Consider the following 24,334-nt stretch of genomic DNA (forward strand, 5'->3'; position numbering starts at 1 on the left):
ATATTTAGGACTTCATTAGATAATTCTTAGGATCACTTGCATTATCTTTTAAGAAGCCGCATTTTTATTTTAATATCCATAGATGTTTCCACTGGGAATTTGTGACATTCTTGGGAATATTTTCAGCTTTACAGACAGATAACTAACTTTGGGATGGGGGTATTAGTGTTTTACTGAAATCCTGATATCGGATCCTTCCCTAATCTGTTAGTTCCTAAACTCTGTCTACCTTTTCACTCTTTTTGTAAGTCCTCAATTTTCTTTGTTTGGGCTTTCTGAGCTATTTCAAAACTGTTACCCAAAATGCTATATTATATATTTAACAGTTGCCTGGCCCCACAGACAAAGCTGTGCATAAATGCTTCTTTCACTGTAAATACTGCTAAGGCAATGATGAGGTAATTAGCTAAGTACATGTCAGCTCTACGGGAAAGAGACTGGTTTCATACTCTGATAATTGCTGTTTATAAGTTTTAACAGTTGCACTTTTAGGTAAATTAAAGTCACTTTACAAAAAGAGATAAAATAATGAACCATGCATACAAATCGTAAGAAAGCAAAATACTGGTGTTGGAGAAAGAAATTGGGTTCAGCAGGAGGTGGAGATATATTCCGTAAAATAATTGACAGATGACTGCCATTTGTTGGTTGACCTCACATTTTGTGGAAGAAAAGTGTTTTTTTTTTAATTATAAGAACAGAAAACCAGAAATGCAAATTATTTTGCTTCATTATTGCTGATGAGTGCACTTGATATGAAAAGTAAAGAAGTCACACAAACAAAGCATTCCTCAATTTAGAAATAACAGATTTACTTATAGGCAAATAATGTCTACATACAACCACTGCCACTACATTCTACTGAGATCATCTCTGATGATACTGTGGGAATCAGTAGAGAGAGGGATTACATCAAATATCTAGGGAGATGGCTGAGTTCTGGCAGGGTTCAGAGGGAGCAAAAATTGCAGAGGGTCAAGGCCTGGGATAACACAGGACTTGGAGTAGGAAGACAGCCAATATGAGACATGGATTTGCAGATGACATCATGTTTTACTCTTTGGGGGAGTAAACAGTTTGAACCATATCGACCAAGAGGTTGACAACAGGTAAAGATATCATGGTTAATATAAGAAACCCTGTTTTCATAATTTCCTAATTCAGATGGTAGCAAAATGTTCAGTTAGAAATGAGATATACAGTGGGAATTAAAACTGTAGTGTAGACTTCAGGCAAAAGTATATCAACACGTGTGGCAAAGTAATAGAGGGAATTAGAAGACGTAAGAGATGAGGTCAGCATTTGACCTGATTAATCTTATGCATGTGTATGAAGCTGGCTGATGTTAAAAGTAACTCTCTGAGACCAGATTTGTCTTGATACTGCTCTACCCAGAAAGATGAAAGGCCTAAATAGATCTTCAGTCTTAATGATATACAGTCCCTCTCTTTTGATATGTTTGCAAATTCTCCAGTGGGAAGAAAATAATAGAGGCATGAATATTAAAACACACTGAAAATTATTAGAGAACATATTTCCAAATGAAATTCTTCATAAGCAAAGTAATAATAGAATTCCATAAAAAAAATCCAAAATAAACTAGAGAGGGAATTCAGAATATCACATAATGATGAAATATACGTACTAGCAGAGACCTGAGAAATCACCCATTTCAATCTTCTACTCCATAAAGATGTTTTTATTTTTGTTTTTATTTTAATAATATTTCCTAATAGAGGTCTACTTAAATACTAAAATAGATGAAAATGTAGTTCCTTAACAGGAAAGCCATTCCATTTGTCAGAAGAGAAACTGACATTTACAAAATAAATACACCTATATCCAAAGATATGCCTAAATATAATTCTAGATACTTCTAATTCCTTCTTATAATGACCTTCTTAGGTGAGAAGTTTAATATCATTATTATAATTTTTATTTTATAAATAAAGAACCAGAGGCCTAGTAGGGATAAATAATTTATCAATGTTTGCAGAGCTGGTAATTGATAGGGGGATACTTAGAGCTAGGTCTTCTGGCCCAGAAACTGTGTTATTTCTACTATGCCATTTGAATGGTCATTTTTATGTCATTCAACTAGATTTGCTTATTTAATTAAATTATGTCCTATTTAAATTATAAACTACCATATTTTTTCTTTCTTTCTGTTTTTCATCTTCCTTTTCTTCTTTTTTGAATGAGATTCGGTATAATCACAAATACACATAAATAACTTTTTTTTTTAACATTAACTAAAATTTTCTTTCCTATAGTTTTCATCCATATTTACCTTATAATTCCATCAACAAACACCTCAGCTATCCCCTTATCTTTGTCTCATACACATGATGGAAAGTTTGTTTCCTATGGTTTTATCCAAGTGTTGATCCTGGCCTGAGAGAGAATGAGAGAGACCTCTATCACTATCAATCAGTATTTTTTTGGCATAATTGCTTCAGAAAAAAAATCTAGCTCATTTTTGACCCATAATATATTAATAAGTCTATTAGAAGCCTGTTGAAGTACAGATACTCAAAGTAAATGGCATTTCCTTGATCCAACAGCCTGGAATTATATTTGCTCATTTAAAAAAAATCTATTTGCCATGCTATACTTTGTTCCCAGGGAACACATGTTGGCTTCTAGTGATTACTGCTTTCTTTTCAAAATCTATTTAACACTACATTCTAGTACGTAGGCTTTTGGTGGGTAGAGTGATTTAATATGATTTTCCCCTTGTAGTTATAATTAGGACAATATTTTACGTCACCATTATGAAACTGTTTCTGTTTTCTACAGATTTTCTAATGTTAGTAATAGTGTTTGTATAATTATGCTCTCAAGTTATATTAGTGCCCTGGATATAATGCATATCAGTCTTACAGCTGAACTTGTTTATATTATTCTAATCACGTCTTCATATGCCCTGGATTTTAAAAATTGCAAAGGGTATAATAGCATAATTTTGAGAATTTCACTTGGTAAACATTATTCTTCTCTTCCAGTGGACACCAGTCATCTTCATTAAGCATGCTCATTAACAAATCACTAGACCTCTTTGTGACTTTGAAAGAAAATAGAAATTTAGTATGGACTTGGAATCACAAATTCAAAGAATTAAATTATATTTTTTAAAAATACAGTTATTTTTCCTTCAGCTAAGGCAGCATTAATTTTTGTCCTATAATAGCAAATAGAAAAAGAAAGTGTTAGATTTCCTTTTGCTTTTTATGAACTATATGATTGCCAAGATCTAATAGAAACAAAAAACATTGTCTGACTCCCCTTACAATATAATCTTAGCACCTTGCATGATTAATTAAAAATAAAACATACTAATCAAAAAAATTACGGTAGCCATTGTGTGATGCCTCTTATATATCGTATCTGTTTACATGCTTGATACCCTCAAAAATCCGGTTTTCTGTATAAGTGATGCAACAAATTAATTAGGTTCCTATTAAAGTGTGACGTGACCCAAGTTCAAAGTAATATTCATGTCCATATTTTGTGTACGTAAATTTTATGTACATATAAAAATCACATTTATGCTTTTACTTTTTTACATATAATTATAAATATATACGAAAATAAAAATAAAGTTAAGGTCTTGTATTCAAATACGGTCACACTATATAGATTAAATATATTCATGATACAAATTAATTATACTTCATAACAGATCCTGTACAAATACATACTCTTAGAAGAATTAGATTTTGAGTTCTGTTTTATTTTTACGCAAGAATGAAGGCATTAATGTAAACATATTTTTTAAGTTTTCTATATTATGATATTTATAATATAATTTAGGATTTTTTAAAAAAATTGTGCATATTATCATTCTATTTATAACTTCTGGCATTTCTTCTTCTTGTGAATGCAGCTATATTCAAAAACGTAAAGCCACTTCACCAGACCAACATCTTTGCTCATAAGACAAGTAGGAGTTCGAACAATGGAAGCTAATTCCCAACTTTACACAGTAATGGTTTTTGCAGAACTAAAGGCTAAATTTTTTCATGCCCAATCTAGAGGTTTATCCAATCAAGTAATATCGTGTAGTCTTTAAGCAATTTATTGTTGTGGTGATGATCAGTGCATCATATTAGTGCCAAAAGAGATAGAACAGAGGTCAGAAAGAGAGACAAAGACAAAAATCCATTCTCCTGCTAAGTTAATGATTCAGCAATATAGAATGCTGATCTTTAGATATGCTTATACAATTACATCATGAACTTGTATAAGGTGACAGCGATCTTTAATTATCTCAAAACAAACACCAGCTACAAATTGGCAACCATATGTGGCTTACGTCTCACAAAATGAACAGCCCTAACACACATATGCTAGAGTGAGGTGTGTGTAATGACACAAAACAATCAGAAGTCAGGAAACCAATTATGTTCCCCAGTCATTGTTTTCACATGTAGATACTTACTATGCATGACTTAGTGTTAGGCTACATCACTTTATTTTTTTAATATTTTGTTTCTAGTAGGATAGGGTGGCAAATAGTAGCATAACTAAAGTACAACTTTAGAAAGGATAGAATTAATTTTAGACAAATTACAGAGATTCAATATAGAGATGCATCATTAGACAATTACAATAGAATAAACAGTAATGCATTATTTTATGGAAAGCTAGGTTGCATTTTTCCTCATGGTTATTGGTTTCCCTCCTATCTCACATAAATAATACCCTTGTACATTAGGGAAAGATATACAGAAGGAAATTTGGGATTATTACAAACTCCACTGAACATTCCAGCGTTAATTTTTCCAGGAATGTGTAATGAGCTCTAAGATGCAATGCCCAGGTTAGCATCACTATCAGTATGAATAACCAGTTTTAGTCAAATAAATGTAAGTGATATGCACATTGCCTCATTTCAAAAGAAACTAGAATGGATCGATGGAGATGAATATACCTGTTGCACACAATCCTGCTATTTAAGTAACTCCCAAATCCCCTATTTAATCCCTGAAAATTCACATTCACCCCTAGAGGGAGAAAGCCACCTAGCACTCCAGGAAGGTAGATTCCTTCTTCTCAGAGCTACCCAGGATACTGACCTCTTCACAGATATCTCACTTCAGGGCCATTGAGTGACTCCTTGTTCTGTCAGAAACTACTATTTTACCTAAGAAAGGGGCATGCTTTGTCCAGGTCCCTATGTCTGTAACTCTGAAGCTTTGGGATCCTTCCCAAAATACCCCCATTTGCCTTTCTCATTTTCTAAAAAAAAATTCCTGAAAAGAATAACTGCAATGGGAAATATTGAAGGTATTTCTAACCAAATCTCTTTACCGTACCAATAATCAGAGAATTATCTATCTCTGATTTTACGACTAGACCCTCTTCAACCCCACATCCACAATTACTCCAGTGGTGGCTGACTTCACCAAAATATCTTGCTTCAGTCTGATCTTCTTCTAATGTGTTTCCTCTTTTATAAATCAACTTTAGTCAGCTTGATTTATAGTACAACCATCTTTGTCTGTTCAATTCAGTAGGCAAATATTTATTTGAGCATCCATGGGTACTGAGCTAAATTCTGGGATGAAAAGGTAAAGCAAATGAAATGCCTATATTTCAGGCAAGACACAAGTAAACAAGATGTTTTTAAGACATGTAGTAAATGCAAAGTTTGAAGTATTCAGAGAGGCTAGTGGTGATAATAAACAGGATACTTAGCTTAGCTTGGGAGAATTTAGGAGGATTTCCTGAATGCACCAGAACTGAGACTTAAGTCTTGAAGGAGGAGCAAAGAGGTAACTAGTAAAGATGTTTGGTGGAGTGAGGGGTAGAAGGAGAAGGAGGAGTCTTGCTCTGTTGCTAGACTGGAGTGCAGTGGCACGATCTCGGCTCACTGAAACTCTGCCTCCCAGGTTCAAGCCATTCTCCTGCCTCGGCCTCCGAGTAGCTGGGGCTACAGGCGTGTACCACCAGGCCCAGCCAATTTTTGTATTTTTAGTAGAGACGGGGTGCCACCACATTGGCCAGGATGGTCTCGATCTCTTGACCTTGTGATCCGCCAGCCTCAGCCTCCCAAAGTGTTGGGATTACAGCGTGAGCCACTGCGCTCGGCCGGGGCTTTGACTTTATGCTGTGGATGTTCTTTGAAGGATCGAGTGACATTTTTAGATGAATACTGGAAAACAACGGGCCTTGCATAGGTCATCTCAGGTCCTTCATTCTGCTAACTCCATGAAGTCTGGAAGTTCTAAGTAGACTGAAGATGTGATCTGGTAAACTTAACTAAGGCAGGAAGAAGCATTAGTTCAGTTCTTACTTAATGTCAGACCTTTGTCTCCATCTTTTCCCCACAGAGCTAGACCAGGTTTTATGATCTGAGATTATACAGTAAGAGTTTTAAAAGATAGAGCTCTGTGCTCTGAGATTAACCTTCAAGTCATCCCTGGGTTACTATAGCTTTGGTACAGAGCTTCAGCTCTAAAAACTGGGACCCTCTCTTTTACTCCTTAACTAGGTTACCCATCTTGGTAATGTGCTCAGGTCTAAGTCCCTAATTCCTGAGGACTCAAGTTCAAGTCAGCTCTTGTCCCAAGGACTCTGTTCCTTTCCTGAACTCCTGGGGCTTGTAACTAAGTCTTTGCCATCAGCTGATAACCTCCGTGTCACCCCTGCCTGCCTCCCTATGGGACTAACTAGGGGGTGCTGGCCTGTTATTTCTCCTTATTCTGCTTTGTCCTTCTCTTGATAAGACCTTGTTGGATATCTCTGCCTCCATCTCTCACTCTCACTGCTCAGAAAACCTCAAGAGATCTTGTCCTGCGTGCCACACCAGAAACCACTAGACACCTGCAAAAGGGCTTTTTGCACACTGTCTTCACCACTCAGGAGCCAGAGCTGGATCTATACCCAGTTCCTCCCAATTGGCCACCATCAGCTTCATTGTTAGCCCAAGGTAAATTTTGTATCTACTGGGGGAAAAAAAGTTCTGCCTTCCTCAAAGGATTTTAAATAATAAATCTACAAGGACTATAATGAGTAGAGAACCTCCTGAGGGTGTTCAAAGAATATCTACATCCGTCCTAATCAGGGTCCCTCTAAGAGGGACAGTGGTAGGAAACTTAACCAGGCAGAAGTTCATAAATAACAATAAGAAGGCAGCAGGTTTAGAAACTTGGCTGTAGTAAATGGGAGAAAGGGTCAAATTCAGACGAGAAGACTGAGTAACAGGCAGAGATACCAGAAACAAGAGGAAAAGAATTTTCTTAAAAGGGGGCCGGGGTTGTGAGGAACAAGTGATCCTTATAGAGGTTCTACCAAATGCAAAAACAGCTTTGGGAATGATCGTTGACAAAGCAAACAAAAACGTAAAGTGGGGAAAGGACACCCTTTTCAACCAATGGTGCTGGGATAACTGGCTAGAATGAAACTGGATCTTCATCTCTCAACTTATACAAAAATCAACTCAAGATGGATTAAGGACTTAAACCTAAGACCTGAAGCTACAAAAATTCTAGAAGGTGACATTGGAAAAACCTTTCCAGACATTGGCTTAGGCAAGGATTTTATGACCCAAAACCCAAAAGCAATTGCAATAAAAACAAAGATAAATAGCTGGGACCTAATTAAGCCAAAGAGCTTTGCACAGCAAAAGGAACAGTCAGCAGAGCAAACAGACAACCCACAGACAGGGAGAAAATCTTCACAATCTATACATCTGACAAAGGACTGATATCCAGAATCTACAATGACCTCAAACAAATCAGTAAGAAAAAATCCCATCAGAAAGTGGGCTAAGGATGTGAATAGACAATTCTCAAAAGAAGATATACAAATGGCCAACAAACATATGAAAGAATGCTCAACATGACTAATGAAAATCAAAACTACAATGTGATACCACCTTACTCCTCCAAGAATGGCCATAATCAAAGAATCAAAACACAGTAGATGCTGGCATGGATGCAGCAATCAGGGAACACTTCTACACTGCTGGTGGGAATGTAAACTAGTACAGCCACTATGGAAAACAGTGCGGAGATTCCTTAAAGAACTAAAACTAGAACTACCATTTGATCCAGCAATCCCATTACTGGATATCTGCCCAGAGGAAAAGAAGTCATTATTCGAAAAAGATACTTGCACACGCATGTTTCATGCATGTTTATAGCAGCACAAGTCACAACTGCAAAATTGTGAAGCCAACCCAAATGCCCATTAATCAACAAGTAGATAAAGAAAGTGTGGCGCATATATATATATATATACGTATATATATACATATATACATATATGTATATATACATATGTATATATATGTATATATACATATATGTATATATGTATATATACATATATGTATATATACATATATATACGTATATATACATATATACACACACACAATGGAATACTACTCAGCCATAAAAAGGAATGAATTAACAGCATTTGCAATGACCTGGATGAGATTGGAGACTATTATTCTAAATGAAGTAACTCAGGAATGTAAAACCAAACATCATATGTTCTCACTGATATGTGGGAGCTAAGCTATGAGGACACAAAGGCATAAGAATGATACAATAGACTTTGGGGACTTGGGGGAAGGGGGGCGAGGAATAAAAGACAACAAATATGGTGCAGTGTATACTGCTCGGGTGATGGGTGCAGCAGGATCTCACAAATCACCACTAAAGAACTTACTCATGTAAGCAAATACCACCTGTATCCCAATAACTTATGGAAAAAATAATAATAAAAACCAATAAGCTGGAAGCTGCAAGTGGAGGAAGGAAAACCCATGTGGTATAGACAGATAGTAGACATGTGCAAGATGGGACATTTCCTTGAAACAAATCCTCCTTGACCAGCACTAACTGGATGATCCTCCACAGGTCAATGCAGATTTGATTTACAGGGAGAAGAGAGAGGGAAAAGGGGAGAGGAAGGAGAGAGAAGGGAAGAGAGAAGGCAAGAGGGAAGAATTGGAGGGAGGAGGAAGGGAGAGAAGGGAAGGGGAGAGGAGAGAAAAGGAGAGGAAGGAAGAGGAGAGAAAGACAATTTTAAGGATACATTTATGTATAATAAAAATGGCATTTCATCAGATAAAATGAAAACCAAAAAGGTAATCTCAGTGGTACTGTGAAATGAAAATTAAAATACATGAGTTCTAATTCTCAATTGATCACTCAAGTTTTTGGATAACGAACTAAATTTTTCTCTTCTCAGTTAAAACACTTTAAAATGAGATGGTGGACTGCCTAATCTCCAAGGCCTTTCCTATTCTACATATCTATGAGGTTTTCCTACAGTAATTAACAAAATCTGAAGTAAAGTGTTTTATTTTGTAAAGGTTAATCACACATTAACTGGAGATTAAGTTTTAATTACAGGTAACTACAAAAAAAAAAAAAAAAGTCTACTTGCCCTGCACTCCTGATAAGAAACTCAACTATATCGTAAGATACTTGTGACTTTAAAGGACTTGAAATGACATAATAAAAACATCGTAGTGCAAATGGCCTGTGTATAGCATAGAAATAAGAATAAAAGGCTTGTTTTCTTACATTTTTAAAATTTTCTAAAAGTTATATCCTGCTGTAAATATATGACTATAGTCTTAAGAGTTTATAGTTTATACCATTATAGAGTTTATAAAATACTTTGATACATACAATATCATTTGATCATAAAAATAGCTTGTGTAGTAGGCAAAAATAGTTGTCAGTTATCTTTATTTAATAAATTACAGTATTTCATGCTATTAAGAGGTTGATCTTCTGACTACTCGTTGACCATTTTGAACTTATTATATCCTTTATGAAAAGTCTTTATCTATGGCATAGGCTTTTCTATAAATTTCAACTAAAGAGAAATCACTATATAAAATTGAAATGAATTATACAAATACAATTATTTAGCAAATCACATGTTCATATATATAAGTGCACAGAATTTACCGTGCTTGAATATGTTGGCACAGAAGCCATTTTCCTTGTCTAAATATTGTCTGTTTCCTCCCTTAGTGATAGCATTAGAAGCAACAACAAAAACAACTTAGAACAGCTCTGTACCTTGTCTAACCCAAATGACAGACAGCACAGAATAATAAGCTTTATGTTATTTCCATAGATGTTATGTAAATCTGATCCATATTAAATAAAGTCACCCCATTTTCCATGGCTCATAAGGATGAAATTGTGTAACAAACAAATGGGTTTATGGTGGTCTATTTCCTCTCTCCTGTTTGAATTTGTTCATCTTTGGCTATTGATATATTTCTCAAACGATACAATGTGACTCCAATTTTTTTACTGATATCTATTTAGTGCTGCCCTGAAAATGATCTGTAAAGGAGACTCCTTATCCAGTTAGGCATTGGTTTTTACCTCTATGTACATAGCAGAATCATTAAAAAACAAAAGAACGACAACCTGTGCCCAGTCCCTTCCCCAAACAAACTACATCAGAATTTCTGAGAAGAGAGGATATGTGGCAGCAGTATTTTTTAAAAGTTCCCCAGCTGATGGTACTGTGCTCCCGTGGCTGTGAAGTATCGAATGCAGTGCTTCTCCAACCTCAATATGCTAGCGAATCGCTTGGAAGTCTTATTAAAATGTGGACTTTGATTTAGTCCCTCCAGCATAGGTCCTGAGATTTTGTTTTGTTTTTTTTTTAGCATGCAACTATGTGATACTTAAGATGCCCACCTGTGGATCACACTTGTAGTATCCTGTAGTATCCGCATCACCTGAGAACTTGTGAGAAATGCAAATTCTCAGACTTACCAGGGACCTACTGACTCAAAAACTCTAGCGATGGAGGTCAAGCAATCTGCTATAGCAAGCCCTCCACATACACACTGAAATTTGAGACACACTGGCCTAAAAAAAAAGAAAAAAGAAAAAGAATTCTCTGAAGTCTAAATAACTGGCTGTATGTGGTTGAAAAGCCGTTGATTGTTTACATTTGTGTAGCACTTTACAATTCAACAAACTTCTACCTTACCTCCTGTGAACGTCTTAAAACAACCCTGTAGGGTAACTAAAATAGATAGTTTCAGCATTTTTATTTATTTATTTATTTTTGAGACGGAGTCTCGCTCTGTCGCCAGGCTGGAGCGCAGTGGCGCGATCTTGGCTCACTGCAACCTCCGCCTCACGGGTTCAAGCGATTCTCTTTTCTCAGTCTCCTAAGCAGCTGGGACTACAGGTGCGCGCCACCACGCCCAGCTAGTTTTTGTATTTTTAGTAAAGATGGGGTTTCACCATGTTGGCCAGGATGATCTCAATCTCTTGACCTTGTGATCCCCCCGCCTCAGCCTCCCAAAGTGCTGGGATTACAGGCGTGAGCCACCGCACCCAGCCGACAGTTTCCGCATTTTGTAAAGGAAAATGAAGCTCAAAGTATTCAAGAGACTTGCTTAAAGTTACAGCATGCAAGGATAGATCCAAATTCAGAGCCCAGATCTTCTGAGTCGTACAAACTAAGAGGCAGGACATTGAGAGAAAAACAGGGCCAGTGGCTATAAGCTGTAAATTATGCCCTGGAGGAGGGATATCTCTGAGGCTCAGATGATGACAGGGAGAGGGACGAGGATATTGAGGCAACCTCCTATCAGGGGAGTCACAGCCCTTTGTATTTGGCACTCTCAGAGACCAGAGTAAAATGCACTAATCCTTTTTGGGCAGAGTTTGCTGTTATGTGGAATCAGCTTTGAGAAACATAAAGGTTTAACCCTCACCAGTGACTCAGTGGATGAGTCAGTCACCTTTGGTTCTTTCCACAATTCTACAAATACGTCATTCTAAGTCAAACCACATAAAATAAAAATCTCCTGTGTATTGTATGTGTGTATAAACCCACTTATATGTCCCATACTTACAGAAACACAGGTGGCCACAATTTGCTTTTCTTACGAGATTTGCCCACTCTGTTTCTCAGGCCATAAATGACAACAAATGATAAAGTTCACAGGTACATAAATATTCTTTAACAAAATGTATATAATATGCCATATTCCTAGATGATATATAGTATGCTATACTCCATCATTTACTAAGTATATTTGATAAAGGATTTATCTGCAATGCACGATCCTTACAGTATCAGGGCTAACCAACAAATTTTGATAACATTTAGTGATTTAACTACAGAAAAAGAAAATTTCATGATGGTCACAAACTTACCCAGTAGGCCCATGCCCACAGTTTGTTTCAAATAGTGAATTGTAAGTCACAGAAAATCACATATCGTATCAAGAATTTGAGGGTTGACACTTCATTAGTGAATATTGCCATTCCACATGACTTACAGAAGATAAACAGAAATTTGAACAAGATCTTTATGTTTCACTATCAAATAATCAAATCTCCTTTTGTTGTTTCTTCTTTTCCCCCCTTGGTGTAGAAACAAACAGGGAATTAAAGACCCCAACTTTGAAAAAACTAAACATTAGCTATTCTTCATTTAGATACTTAGTTTCCTTGGGAATCTGTAATACTTGTTAGGTACGCTAACATTTAACTGGGAACGTTATTATCATTAAAAGTATTATAATATCCTGTAAACATCAGATAGGGTCAGAATTGTGAGCTAAATAAAATTTTATTACGTTGAATTTAGAATATTTAAAATCACAAGTGTGAAGTCCCTGTATTTTATCACATGCCTACTTGTTTTATATTCAGATACACATGTGTATGTACGTTTTACAAAGTTGCCTTATGAATAGATATGTGATAATATAATGTATTATAAAACTAACATGGTTCTTTGTGGCCAAATATTTTATTATTATCTTTTCAGAAATCTGCCACTCATGTTGAAAATATGGTCAGTAGGACTATTAAAAATGAAATTTTAAAGGTTGGTTTGAAATACCCTCTATTTCCGCTATTCTTTGACTTGTAAGAGAACTATTAATACATAGTCTCAACCTTCCAATATTAAGCAGGAGGTGAATCTCTATGGGTATGAGGGTAGGAGGGAAGAAACAGTGTTAGAAACTTATCCTGTAATTGAACTCTTACTCCTGTGGGAGCTGGTAATGAGGCAGGTAGACTCTGTTTAGAAAAGCACCTGAGGCAGCTTCATGACTGAAGTCCTGCGGATAAGCGTGTCTCACTCTTTCCTGTGCACACAAATATAAATGCAGATTCTGGTTGTTCTATTTAGGGAGGACCTCCAAGGCTGCTGCTGCTGCTGCCACTACTCTGTGAATCACACTTTGATTCTTTGTCCCTGGGACAGAAGTTGGTATTGTGGTTATCTTTAGTTCTTTATATAATTTCTCATACAGGTCTGTAATCTCCTCTAGAAAATAATTGAGTTAGGTATGTATACATGAAGCTATCTCTCTTTCCCTCCAATTTTGTCACCATAATTATATAGTTTTTATTATTTTCAAAATGATAGAAATTGAGGGCAAGACCTGAAGCCTAGTGTGCACTCTCCTATCTGATGCATAATTACACTAAAGATCATAATTATACAAAAATGAGCATCAATCCCCAAAAGAAACTCTTGTTTCACAGAAAACTTTAAGTCAGTGAAGGTAAATGTTTTGGGGACAGACAGCCAAACTCCTGTCACTGGATTACCAGAATTACAAACCTCCCTTGTCTCTTGTTGCCATCTCATATTATTCGGGGCCACAAACTCACTAAGAGAATTTTTTTTTTCTCCTAGCCATTTCACTTTCTCGGTGCCAGACATCTACTGTGGCTTCCAATGAATCAAGTTCTCCTTCCTTTCCTTCCCTGAAAGCTCATGCACCCAGTAAAATGTCACAAATAAAGTGAAAACACACCTTTCCCAGGCTGGCCTTATAAGCAGAAAGCAAGAGCACCATTCTTCACCAGGAAACTGACCCAGAAAGCTTACTGGTTTTAAAGAGATTGAGAAGAAGGTCAGCTAAGAAGACAAAGGGAATTCTCTCCATAGTTAATTCTGATGAAGCTCCACCAACCCCAAAATAAACCCTCGTCCAAGGCAAGGAAATAAAAAAGAGGGCATGTAAGGTGAGGTCTGGAAAAGAAATGGTGTTTCATAGGCGACTTATTTGCATGCTCTGTTTCTCTGTCTTTTCTTTCCCAGAGAATAAGTGGTTCTGTGTTTATTTTTTCTCTCAGAGTCCCTATTTCCACACTGTAATGTCTGCTAAAGCGTAATGTTTAAAACTCTGTTTCTATTGCGCCATAGACATACAAAAGCACATATGTATCATCCATAGATATGTATACAGTGAGACTGCCTCTGTATGAAAGCATAAGAATGTTTTTATTCTTCTGAATTAACATTTCTATACTTATCTAACTCTTAGACAACTGTAGTTTAAGGTATAGGAGATGCTAACTTAGAAAGACCTTACAGAGCTCAAGGACACTGAAATAAAAAACGTATACATTCAAGTTATTAATTTTTCTCATATTCAATCTTGTAACCAGTGAACAAAATTTCTAGGGATAGCATATATTTATATAGAGTGCTTCACCATTAAAGGGTTAATGATGTTAGGGAGTATGAATGTTAGCAATTGAAATGGCATGCTTGTGTGTTTGCAAAAACATTTTCTGCACCATGTCCAAATTCCTTTGCAAACAGATAAATTACTCTGTAAATCTTATTACTCCATGTGGATAAATCACACATGCAGGTTTATAAGGCTGAAGAGCTAGAAGGGAAAATCTGCTTTGGATAGTAGGATCTTTGGGATTCGTAATCACCCAATGCTCAGGAAATGAAGAAAGGAGTGCTTACACATTAGCATTTTCTTACTTTTTACAATCTGGAGAAACACATACCCACACAACACACACACATGCAATGCACGGCACACAACACACACTTTCGTCTCTAACAAGGCTAGAGCTCCCAAAGCAGGACACTGTGACAGCCAACCAAATTTATTTCTGAGAAAAGGAAAGAAAACTTTGCTGCTGTCGGCAGCTCTGCTAGAGAACTGCTCCCTGATGCCCCAGGGTTTATGCACTATCAGCTCCTTGCACACAGATTAGAGGTTTATTTTCTATCGTATACTGTGTTTTTATTGCCACAACAAGCAATATTACCTAGATAGACAGACTGACACTGGGTCATTTTATTTGGAGGAAATGAGATTTTAAAAGATCTCCAAGGAGAGTGATTCTTTCTTTTTGTTAGCATCTGCCAGAAATTCAAGGAAAGCTAGAAAAAAGAACAAGGGGTAGGTACAGTTGGTGGAGAGGAGGAAGAGAAAAGAGAAGCACAAAAAATAACCTTGGAGCATTTTAGAAATAAAAATATGACTAGGTCTCATTTGAGTCTCTCTAGCTCACAGTACCTGATAGGGGTCAAACTCCCAAGGACTAGGGACTCTTCTTTCCAAATTTCAATCTCAAATTATTTTAGAGTTTGCCAGAGCTGCACAGAAAAAAAGACTTTGAAGTCAATAATCAATTTGAAATATCCATTTTATGCCAGGTTAATTCTCTCCCAACCTCTGTGTTTAACACTCCTACTCTTAAATATCAGCCATTTGGCAAATTCCTTTTCTTTCTGCTCTTCATATCTTGTGTTGATTTATATCCACATTCCAGGAAAGGCTCAGTAACCAACCAAAGTTCTAAGATTGATTTATTGCCCTCCATGTCAATTAGAAGATCCTTACAGAAAGTCTTCTATCAGAAACCCTCACACACAACCTTGATATGTGTGTGTGTGTGTGTGTGTTGGCATGAAAACACACACACAAACACACACACACACACACACAGACACGGGAGGAGCAAGGAGAATGCAGTACTGTGTACTACTCTCTGAGAGCCATAATCCAACAACCTTTCTTTCAGAATTAAGGACTCCCAACAAAACTCTCAAGTGCAATGCAACAGCAATTACAATAGCGAGAATACTTCCCAGAAGTCACTAATGCCATGGGTGAAGTTAGGCTTCCTTGATAAGAGAAACAAGGTCCTAAGAACCGAACAACATTTAACCAACACCACTGCTGCTTGACAGGGACCAGAATTCCCTTGAATTTTGTTAGCTATAATGCCAACCAGTCAGTAAAACAGGGACACACACACACACACCACACACACACACACACCACAAGCCTGCAGCATCAGGAGCTGGAGTTCAAGGAGATCAGGCACACACACACACACACACACACACACGTGTAGACGCGCGCAGCAGAAAAGTTGCCCGAAAGCCCTACCTGAGGATGGCTGTGTCCCCCTGCCTCACGGTGATGTTGTCCGTGCCTCGGTTAAAATCCACGCTGCGAACAGGCAGTCCTGTGGGAAGAAGGCAGAGCAATCTCAGTAGGACCAGTGGCAACTGTTTCCGATCCGGCTGAACTCTCCTGACCATGGTGGCCACGCCGAGGTGCGGGTCCGCGGGGTGCTCTGGAGGGGTGCGCGCTGCTCGCGAGGAGAGGCTTCACCAACACGGGGCTTTCATGCACAGCGAGCGCAGAGCGGGCTTTGCCAGTTTACGGTCTTTTCCACTTTGCCTCTCTCTTTCCCTCGCTCAGTCTCTTTTCCCTCTAAGACTTAACAAAGCCCTCATAAAACCCAAGCAGAAGGGTGAAAAGTAAAAGCAACACAATTTCAAAAGAGAGAGTGCAAATAGCAAGCCCTCTGGAAGAGCTGAAGAGGAAGCCAAAGGAAGGGGTTCTTGTTTGGTCTCTCTGTGACTGGATGCTCCTCTGCCAGTGTCTGAGCTGAGCTCCTTCGCTCTGTAACCCACTTTCCCAGGCTGGCGGGCGGGCGGGCGAGGGAGCCGGCACCAAGCCTGCCAGTGAGTGTACAGAAACAGCCACACAGCAGCAGCAGCAGCAGCAGCAGCAGCAGCAGAAGCAGCAGCAACCCAGATCCTCTCTCCCCCTCCTCCCTTTCCTGTTTCTCCCAGTCCCTGGCGCTCTCTCTGCTCAGCACATCCCCCCCACCCCCCCACCCTCCCCCCACCCTGCTGGTTTTCAACAGCCCCATCCACGTCATCCCCTCCGCCCTCCCCTCGACGTGGCCCCTCGCTTTGCACAACTGCCCCCTTCAGCAGCAGCCAGCCTCAATGAAAGCCTGATGCGCCTTTGGGTTGTCAGGACGACAGCTCCATCTGAGGCCTGGCTGATTTCCTTAAGAAGGGGGAATGGAGCTTAGAGGTACTGTTCAGGAGAGAGGGGAGAAGGAGAGGGACTTAAGTTATAAAAGAACAGGAGAAAGAGTCCAGGAAAGGAGAGGGAAGGGGTGAGGAAAGAAGAAAAAGGAGGTGGGAAGGAGAGTTGCAAATGAGGGGAGTGGGACAGAGGACAGGAAAGCATTGAGGTGGGGAGTGAGGGTGGGGAATGTCCTGAAAGATGGGAGAAGGAAACTGAGGAGAAACTTGACAGTGGAGTCTAAGATTAAAAGCCAAAGTTGATTTCAAACGAAACATTCTTGGCAACTGGCTTTGCGTGTTCAAATCTTGTTCATTCTTTCCTCTTTCCTGCACTTTCTCTTACAGGATTAAAATGGTTTATTTTCTCTCCTTCCTTCATCCCCTCCCCCTCTTGGAACCCCTTTATGAAAGATGGATTGGAGACAATGCTGGTATTGAGTGGTCTGGGGTGTGAATGCTTGGCTTGTTTTTTCCAAGTGCCAGCCTCAGCAGCTGATCCCTGATCCCTAAATCAACTTCACTCTCCAGGAAACTCTCACTCAATCCTACACATGAGTAATGGTATTAAGGATTACTATTTAAAGGGCACATTGAATTGCTACCCAAGTTCCTCCTGGCACTTACTTCTCAAAATGTTCATATGCAAGGAAGGAGATTTGTAAATCAGAAAGCTTGTCATTTGCAAGGAGACACTAAGTAAGGTTGTGTGCAGTACTCCTGCTAATGACAGACAGGTTACCATCATTTGTCACTCCTTTTATTCCATGAGCCAAGCAAGTGATGAGGACCATAAAGACCACTGATAGTCACTCAAGTGAGAGCCCCACACTCTTGGACATCTCCCTCATTACTGATGTTAAGGATAAAAAATGTGTTTGTACCAGCCAAGGACTTTATTTTTCTCTTTTTTGATTATATTTATTTAAATAATGAAAGTATTCATATGGTACAAAAACCAAATGGTACAAGATGCTATAGAGTGAATTGCAGTTTTCTTCTTCTTCTTTTTTTCTTTTTTTTGAGACGGAGTCTCGCTCTGTGGCCCAGGCTGGAGTGCAGTGGCGCCATCTCGGCTCACTGCAAGCTCCGCCTCCTGGGTTCACGCCATTCTCCTGCCTCAGCCTCCCGAGTAGCTGGGACTACAGGCGCCCGCTACCACGCCTAATTTTTTCTGTATTTTTTTTAGTAGAGACGGGTTTTCACTGTGTCAGCCAGGATGGTCTCGATCTCCTGATCTCGTGATCCACCCGCCTCGTCCTCCCAAACTGCTGGGATTACAGGCGTGAGCCACGGCGCCCGGCCGTAGTTTTCTTCTTATTCCCGTCTTTAGGCAACCCATTTCTCTTTTTTGGAGGCAACATATATTTTAAGTTTGTTATATATCTTTCCATAAATATTCCACATATATAAAAATAAATATGTACATAGATATTATACCCATTCCTCTTATGTAAGCAAATGTTTAGCCTAGGACATTTGCCAAAAATAAAATAAAAAGAAAGAAAGAAACATGTTTAGGAATCCTTATCAAACCCCACCAGAGCACAAGCCTTAAAGAAACACTGTGCTGAAACTGGCTTGTCCTCAGAATACTCAAAGCACTTTTTCTGCGCATGTTTTCAGTTTAAAAGATAGACGAACTCTTACAGATTACGTGAGGAAAAAAAGGAAGACCTATTTTGCTTTTAAGAAAAGACGGAGGATTGGAATCTGAATTGTCACAAATCCATGATTGATGGAGTTCAATTAATTTTATGTGTACTGTGCATTCATTTTATATAAATCAAGGTGTCCTATGTCAGGGATTATACACAGTGCCCAGTTAATAAACCAATGTTCGACCACTAAGTTATAACTCAGCTGTTTAAAACTTGGAATCCATTTTGCCATAGGAGAAATAGTTAGGCCAAGTGGATAGTTGACTAAAAAACTCATAATCCTGTGAATCCCGGTATCAATGGACAAATGAGCTTCAAGTGCCAAACAAACAAACAAACAAATGAAGATCAAAGATGCAAGGATTACATAATTTTCTGCCAAGATTGCAGAGAAAAGAGCACCCTCCCTTTCCCCACACCACCAACAGACTTGACCATCATTGTCAGGCTAATTTTTTGTTTTGTTTTGTTTTGTTGTTTTGTTTGTTTGTTTGTTTGTTTTATTATACTTTAAGTTTTAGGGTACATGTGCACATTGTGCAGGTTAGTTACATATGTATACATGTGCCATGCTGGTGTGCTGCACCCACTAACTCGTCATCTAGCATTAGGTATATCTCCCAATGCTATCCCTCCCCCCTCCCCCCACCCCACCACAGTCCCCAGAGTGTGATATTCCCCTTCCTGTGTCCATGTGATCTCATTGTTCAATTCCCACCTATGAGTGAGAATATGCGGTGTTTGGTTTTTTCTTCTTGCGATAGTTTACTGAGAATGATGATTTTAAGCACTTAGGAATGAAGAGTTAGCTTAGACAAAGGCTTCGATTAACATATATCCTTTGGTTTGGTGCTTCTTCCATGTCAAGTGGAAGAAAAGAGAGATAAAAGGGACTGGTAGCTATGAGAATCATCTGTTTCCATTGCTGGTGCTAGGTGAATAGTATGACCCCCAGTAAGAGCAGAGATACTCTGAGGGGAAGGATTAGACATTTAAAGAGTATAAGTATTCTCCTGTGTCAGTCAACTAGATTTTGTATGAAGAAAGGAAAGTTTTTTTCAGGACAAGGAGGAAGTATGGTGGCTGGTAGCATATCATAAACAGAAGATGTTTATACATGATTGTTAGCTAATACCTATACTGGTAACCTCATACTACCAGAAGAACTTGCCTGGTGGTGCTTGGAGAAAACATATGTTTAACATACTGTAATATGAAGTAATTTACATCAAAGTAGTAGGAATGTGGAATTTGTAGTAACTCAATCAAATCTGGAATTTGTCTCTACATTCACTCTGAGAAATGGATATATTAAAGTAAATCTGGATTGTAATCAGAATTATAGAATTGCCTAACCTACCTAATCAGAAACAAATTATAAACACATATGTGTATAAAAATCATATAATGTAATTAAAGGTTTTTAAAAATATCTTTATTAAATAAAGTCCATTTCTTGGCAGCTTTTGTTAAACTAAATTGACTTACTATGACAACTGAAAGTAAGATGCAATTTTTTAAAAAGACAATATTTTAAAAATTCTCTAATTTAGGCTGTTTAGAAATTATTTCTAATTCAATTAGACTGAATCAACAATTTCAAAATTACAAAGTTTGTTTTATTCATTTAAAATTTATTATTTACATCCAGGTAGCACTTCAAGTACAACTCTTTAACCCAGCCCTTGGCCCAGAGGGAGTACTTTAGACTTGATAAATATAAGAACGGAAGAGTGATTAAATGCTTATGCTCACTTACTTGGCTTACCTCACCATTTACAAAATAATAAAAGTATTTGAGGGTGCACCATCTACTTCCATTTCAACATTATGCTTTCTCAGAGTTCTTCCTCTTTTCACTTACTGATAGAAATCTTCTGGTATTTTTTCCTCCATTATCTCTTGTTTTCTAAGAAATCCAACAGTCAATATACATTGGATAATGTATCTCATCCTAGTGGTCACTCCCCTAAATCTACCCTGATATTAACTTCTCTGCTTTCTTTCTTCGGAAATGTAGAGAAGGAAACAAATAAACGTGTGGCTGACATTTACACAAGCTATATTTTGTAAACCACTATATACATTTTTCCAAGAGGGTTGGCAAAAATGAACATACTTTCAGGTTATTTGTGAGGCAAGTATGGCTGTTAGCCATGTGAAACAGCCGTCATCACCCAAGTAAGATGATCTTAACTACTACTTTAAAATAACATACTGCCTTTCTAAAAGAGGCTTTAGAAGATTCTGGCACTCTTCAGGGACAAATGTTGCAGGAAAAACAAAAACTGGCTAACGTCTGAGTACCCTAAGAAGCATGAAAGGTTTATTCCTCTGTTTAGCTTTGTAAGGTAATAGGCTCACATGAAATCCAGATGCAGCCTGGAATGTGCAACTAATTTAGCAACACTGCTTGCATTTTATGCTAAACATGTCTATAATATTAATATACTACTCTACATTTCTACAGTTGTAAGGTCTTAATCATAATAACACCATGCCTGTACCTTACTTTTCTAAGTGGAATTAACATTTCCATATGAACTAGAAATGCAGAATTGCTAATACTTTTCCTTAGGATCCGTGGTATGACATTTTCAATGATTTCATCATAATTTAGCAATATTCAAGTAACCCAGTTTATGCTTATAAACATAGCACTATCTTATATGAGTTTTCTCTGGAATCTAGCCCTTCCAATACAGACACTTCATTGGCATGTGTGTCACTGCCTAAGAAAATCAGTCAGCTGCAAGTCAGTTAAATATTGTCCAAATCTTTACTATAGACCCCCTCCCCCAGTGATGTAAAACACGTGGTCCACATCCTACACAATTAAAAAATCACTCTTTGGTTTGCATTTAGTGCATGTCTTTGTGGTTTATTATTATCATATCAGTCTTTTGCTTCTAAGTAAGTATACTTTGGTCACTTGTTCTATTTTGGTAGGCATCAATGCTTGGATCTGTCCCAGTTTTTGAAAGGGCTTTGGGATTCTGAAACTGCTGCCTGCATCCTCACTTCTTGCTTCTGCTCCTGATTATGCATAAACATATATGTGCTTACACTTATTGATGCATTTGCACATCAGAAAAGTAATTTTCATGTGCCTTATTATTTCCCAGAAGTATATACACCAGCCCTTGGACCTTCCTCTTTTCTAGGTTGTCCACTCTGCCACCATGTACAAGGAGGTGGAAATAGCTAAAAACTGCTGCATCTGCATTGCTACTACTCTTTTTGATCTACCCCCCAGATACGGGAAGAATATTGCAACATCTGGAAAGATGACAGTAATGGCATCTTCAGTATAGCAACATGTTAGTATAAGCAGGTAATCAGGAAATTCTACCCTCTATTTGTGGTTGTTGTAGTAACTTGAATTCCTACAATCTGAAAATAGACCAAGGAGAACTGAGGAATAGTGGAGGTGGGTGTACAATTCCATATTCTGACATGCCCAATAGGTTTGTAATTCATTCGTTTGATCAATATGCTTTTATTGATACAGTAGTGAATCAAGACAGGCCAAGACTCTCCTCTGTTGAACTTGTATCCCAGATGCAGAAATGAACACTATACAAGTACATACAGATTAAGATTATTTCAGAAAGCAAATGCTATTAAAGAAAAATGTGTGATACAGAGTAAATGGCCTGGAGATGTGGTGATGGGAACATAAAGAAAAGTGGCCAAGCAACACCTCTTTGAAGAGGTTGGTATTTTAACTAAATCCCAAAATCTAAGGAGGCTTCCATGCAAATATCAGCACGAAGGCCTTTCCGGGTAAAAGAAATGGCATTCGCAAAGGCCCTGAGGTAGAACTAAGAGTGTCATACACCAGGAACCAAAACAAGGACAATAAACCTGTGATGTAGTTTGTGTGTATGTTATGAGGGTAGTTGGAAAAGACAAATAAAAATTAGAAAGTGAGGAGGGGTCATAATGAAAATGTTCTGTGTAAGAAATTTAGATTTTAGTCTACTAACCTGAATAAGCAAGGGATTGACATAATCTGATTTACATCTTAGAAAGACTGAAGAGTGGACGGTAAAAGAGCAATAGCAGAAGAAAGGAAACAAGCTGAAGAAAATCGTAGTCATCCAGTGGCAACTGGCTTAGACTATGGGGTAAAAATGAGATGGAGAGGAGATTGAGTTGACTAGATTTGCTCATAATGGGAAAATCTTCCCCAAAAGGCCATCTGCTACCACAAGTGATCAATGTTTTCCATATGCCAGCATTCCTCCTCACTGTATTAATTCAATTCTGGTATACTCTTGTAGAAAGCCACCACTCATCAAATCATCAAATAAGAACTGACAGAATGTCAAGTAGGTTGTTATTAATACCAGCTAGTCAAAAAAAGGTGCTCCAGTTGCTGCTTTTCTTTAAGTATAAACTTTGTTTGCCATTAATATGTTTATTGTATGTTAATTAAATATCAGTGTAATAAGCCAGTGTGTTAGAAATTAAGAAGTGCATAACAAGAGGAACAGATGCTATGTAATTATTAAACTTTACTAAATATTTCCTTACATATCTATATTTATCAGGCAATAGCTATCCTGCTAAATCTAAATAAAATGCCTAGTTAAATATCTTGAGGCTATAAGTCATGTAAATAACACTAATATGTTTTCTCCAGAGTTTACTGACAATATCGAGCTGCAGGGCAAGTTCAGTATTAGGTCATTATATTATTCAAAGGGTCCCAGAAGTCGACCTGCTTAAAAGTATCTTCCTTTCTTATCTTGTCTGTAATTCACATTCTCACATGCTTTTAATATTGAGTCTAAGAGCATTGCCTGGATGAGAGGAAGAGGATTCACAAAACCTGCCAAATCAGTTGTGTTGCCATATATGAGAAAGTTCATTAAATTAATGAATAATTCTTGAGACCTATCATATAACAGGGACTGTGCTAACCTCTAAGGAAACAATGATGTACAAGACTGACCACCCTGCCCTTCTGCAAGTCTAATGGGGAAATGGCATTAGAAGCTCCTTCCAGAGAGGGATTAAATATTGTCTTTGTAAAATTATAAGGCAGACCTTTCAAACTTGCTCTTCAGTATAGAACAGAGGCAAATGAATCAATGTATATGTCCAGTCTTCTCTTTGATGCTGATTAGTACTGAAAATACCAAAATTCAGAGTTCTCATTTTCAGGAACCCAGAAACTCATGAGATAGAGCAATAAGATGAACACACATGAAGCACAGAATAACATTCATCACTGGATAACTGAGGACTGAATTGTAAGGGAGCAGAATTGAAATGCTATGGGAATTCAGAAAAGGAATCCAGTAAGGGGCTTTGTGGAGAAAATGGCATTTTAGGTTATCGTTGAAAGGTGTGTAAGAAAAGAATGGAGGAAGACAACACTTTAAGCAAAGTATGGCCATGAGAATCAGTCTGCAATAAGAATGGAGCTGCAGGAAGACTCACCCAACTAACAGAAGGAGAGGAGAGGAGCAAGAAGGTGGATTAGAGAAGCTGCCTAATGAAGAATCCTGAATGCCTGAATGAAGAGTCACGCTTCATCTCATAGT

At 37.9% G+C, this 24,334-nt stretch overlaps 1 protein-coding gene across 2 annotated transcripts in view; it reads right to left on the reverse strand.

Moving 5' to 3' along the window:
* Positions 1-16,859, reverse strand: part of LSAMP (limbic system associated membrane protein) — a 632,752-nt gene extending 615,893 nt beyond the window's left edge. The window contains exon 1 of one of the 2 annotated variants that reach the window (XM_016941692.3): positions 16,181-16,859. In XM_016941692.3, the coding sequence (XP_016797181.1) occupies positions 16,181-16,335 (155 nt within the window). In that variant the 5' untranslated portion in view covers positions 16,336-16,859. The remainder of the gene's footprint in view (positions 1-16,180) is intronic. The other variant, XM_016941693.3, reaches the window with a different exon arrangement.
* Between the last annotated feature and the right edge of the window lie 7,475 nt (positions 16,860-24,334).

Source organism: Pan troglodytes, chromosome 2 (assembly GCF_028858775.2).
Source record: "Pan troglodytes isolate AG18354 chromosome 2, NHGRI_mPanTro3-v2.0_pri, whole genome shotgun sequence".
Classification (NCBI taxonomy): Eukaryota; Metazoa; Chordata; class Mammalia; order Primates; family Hominidae; genus Pan; species Pan troglodytes.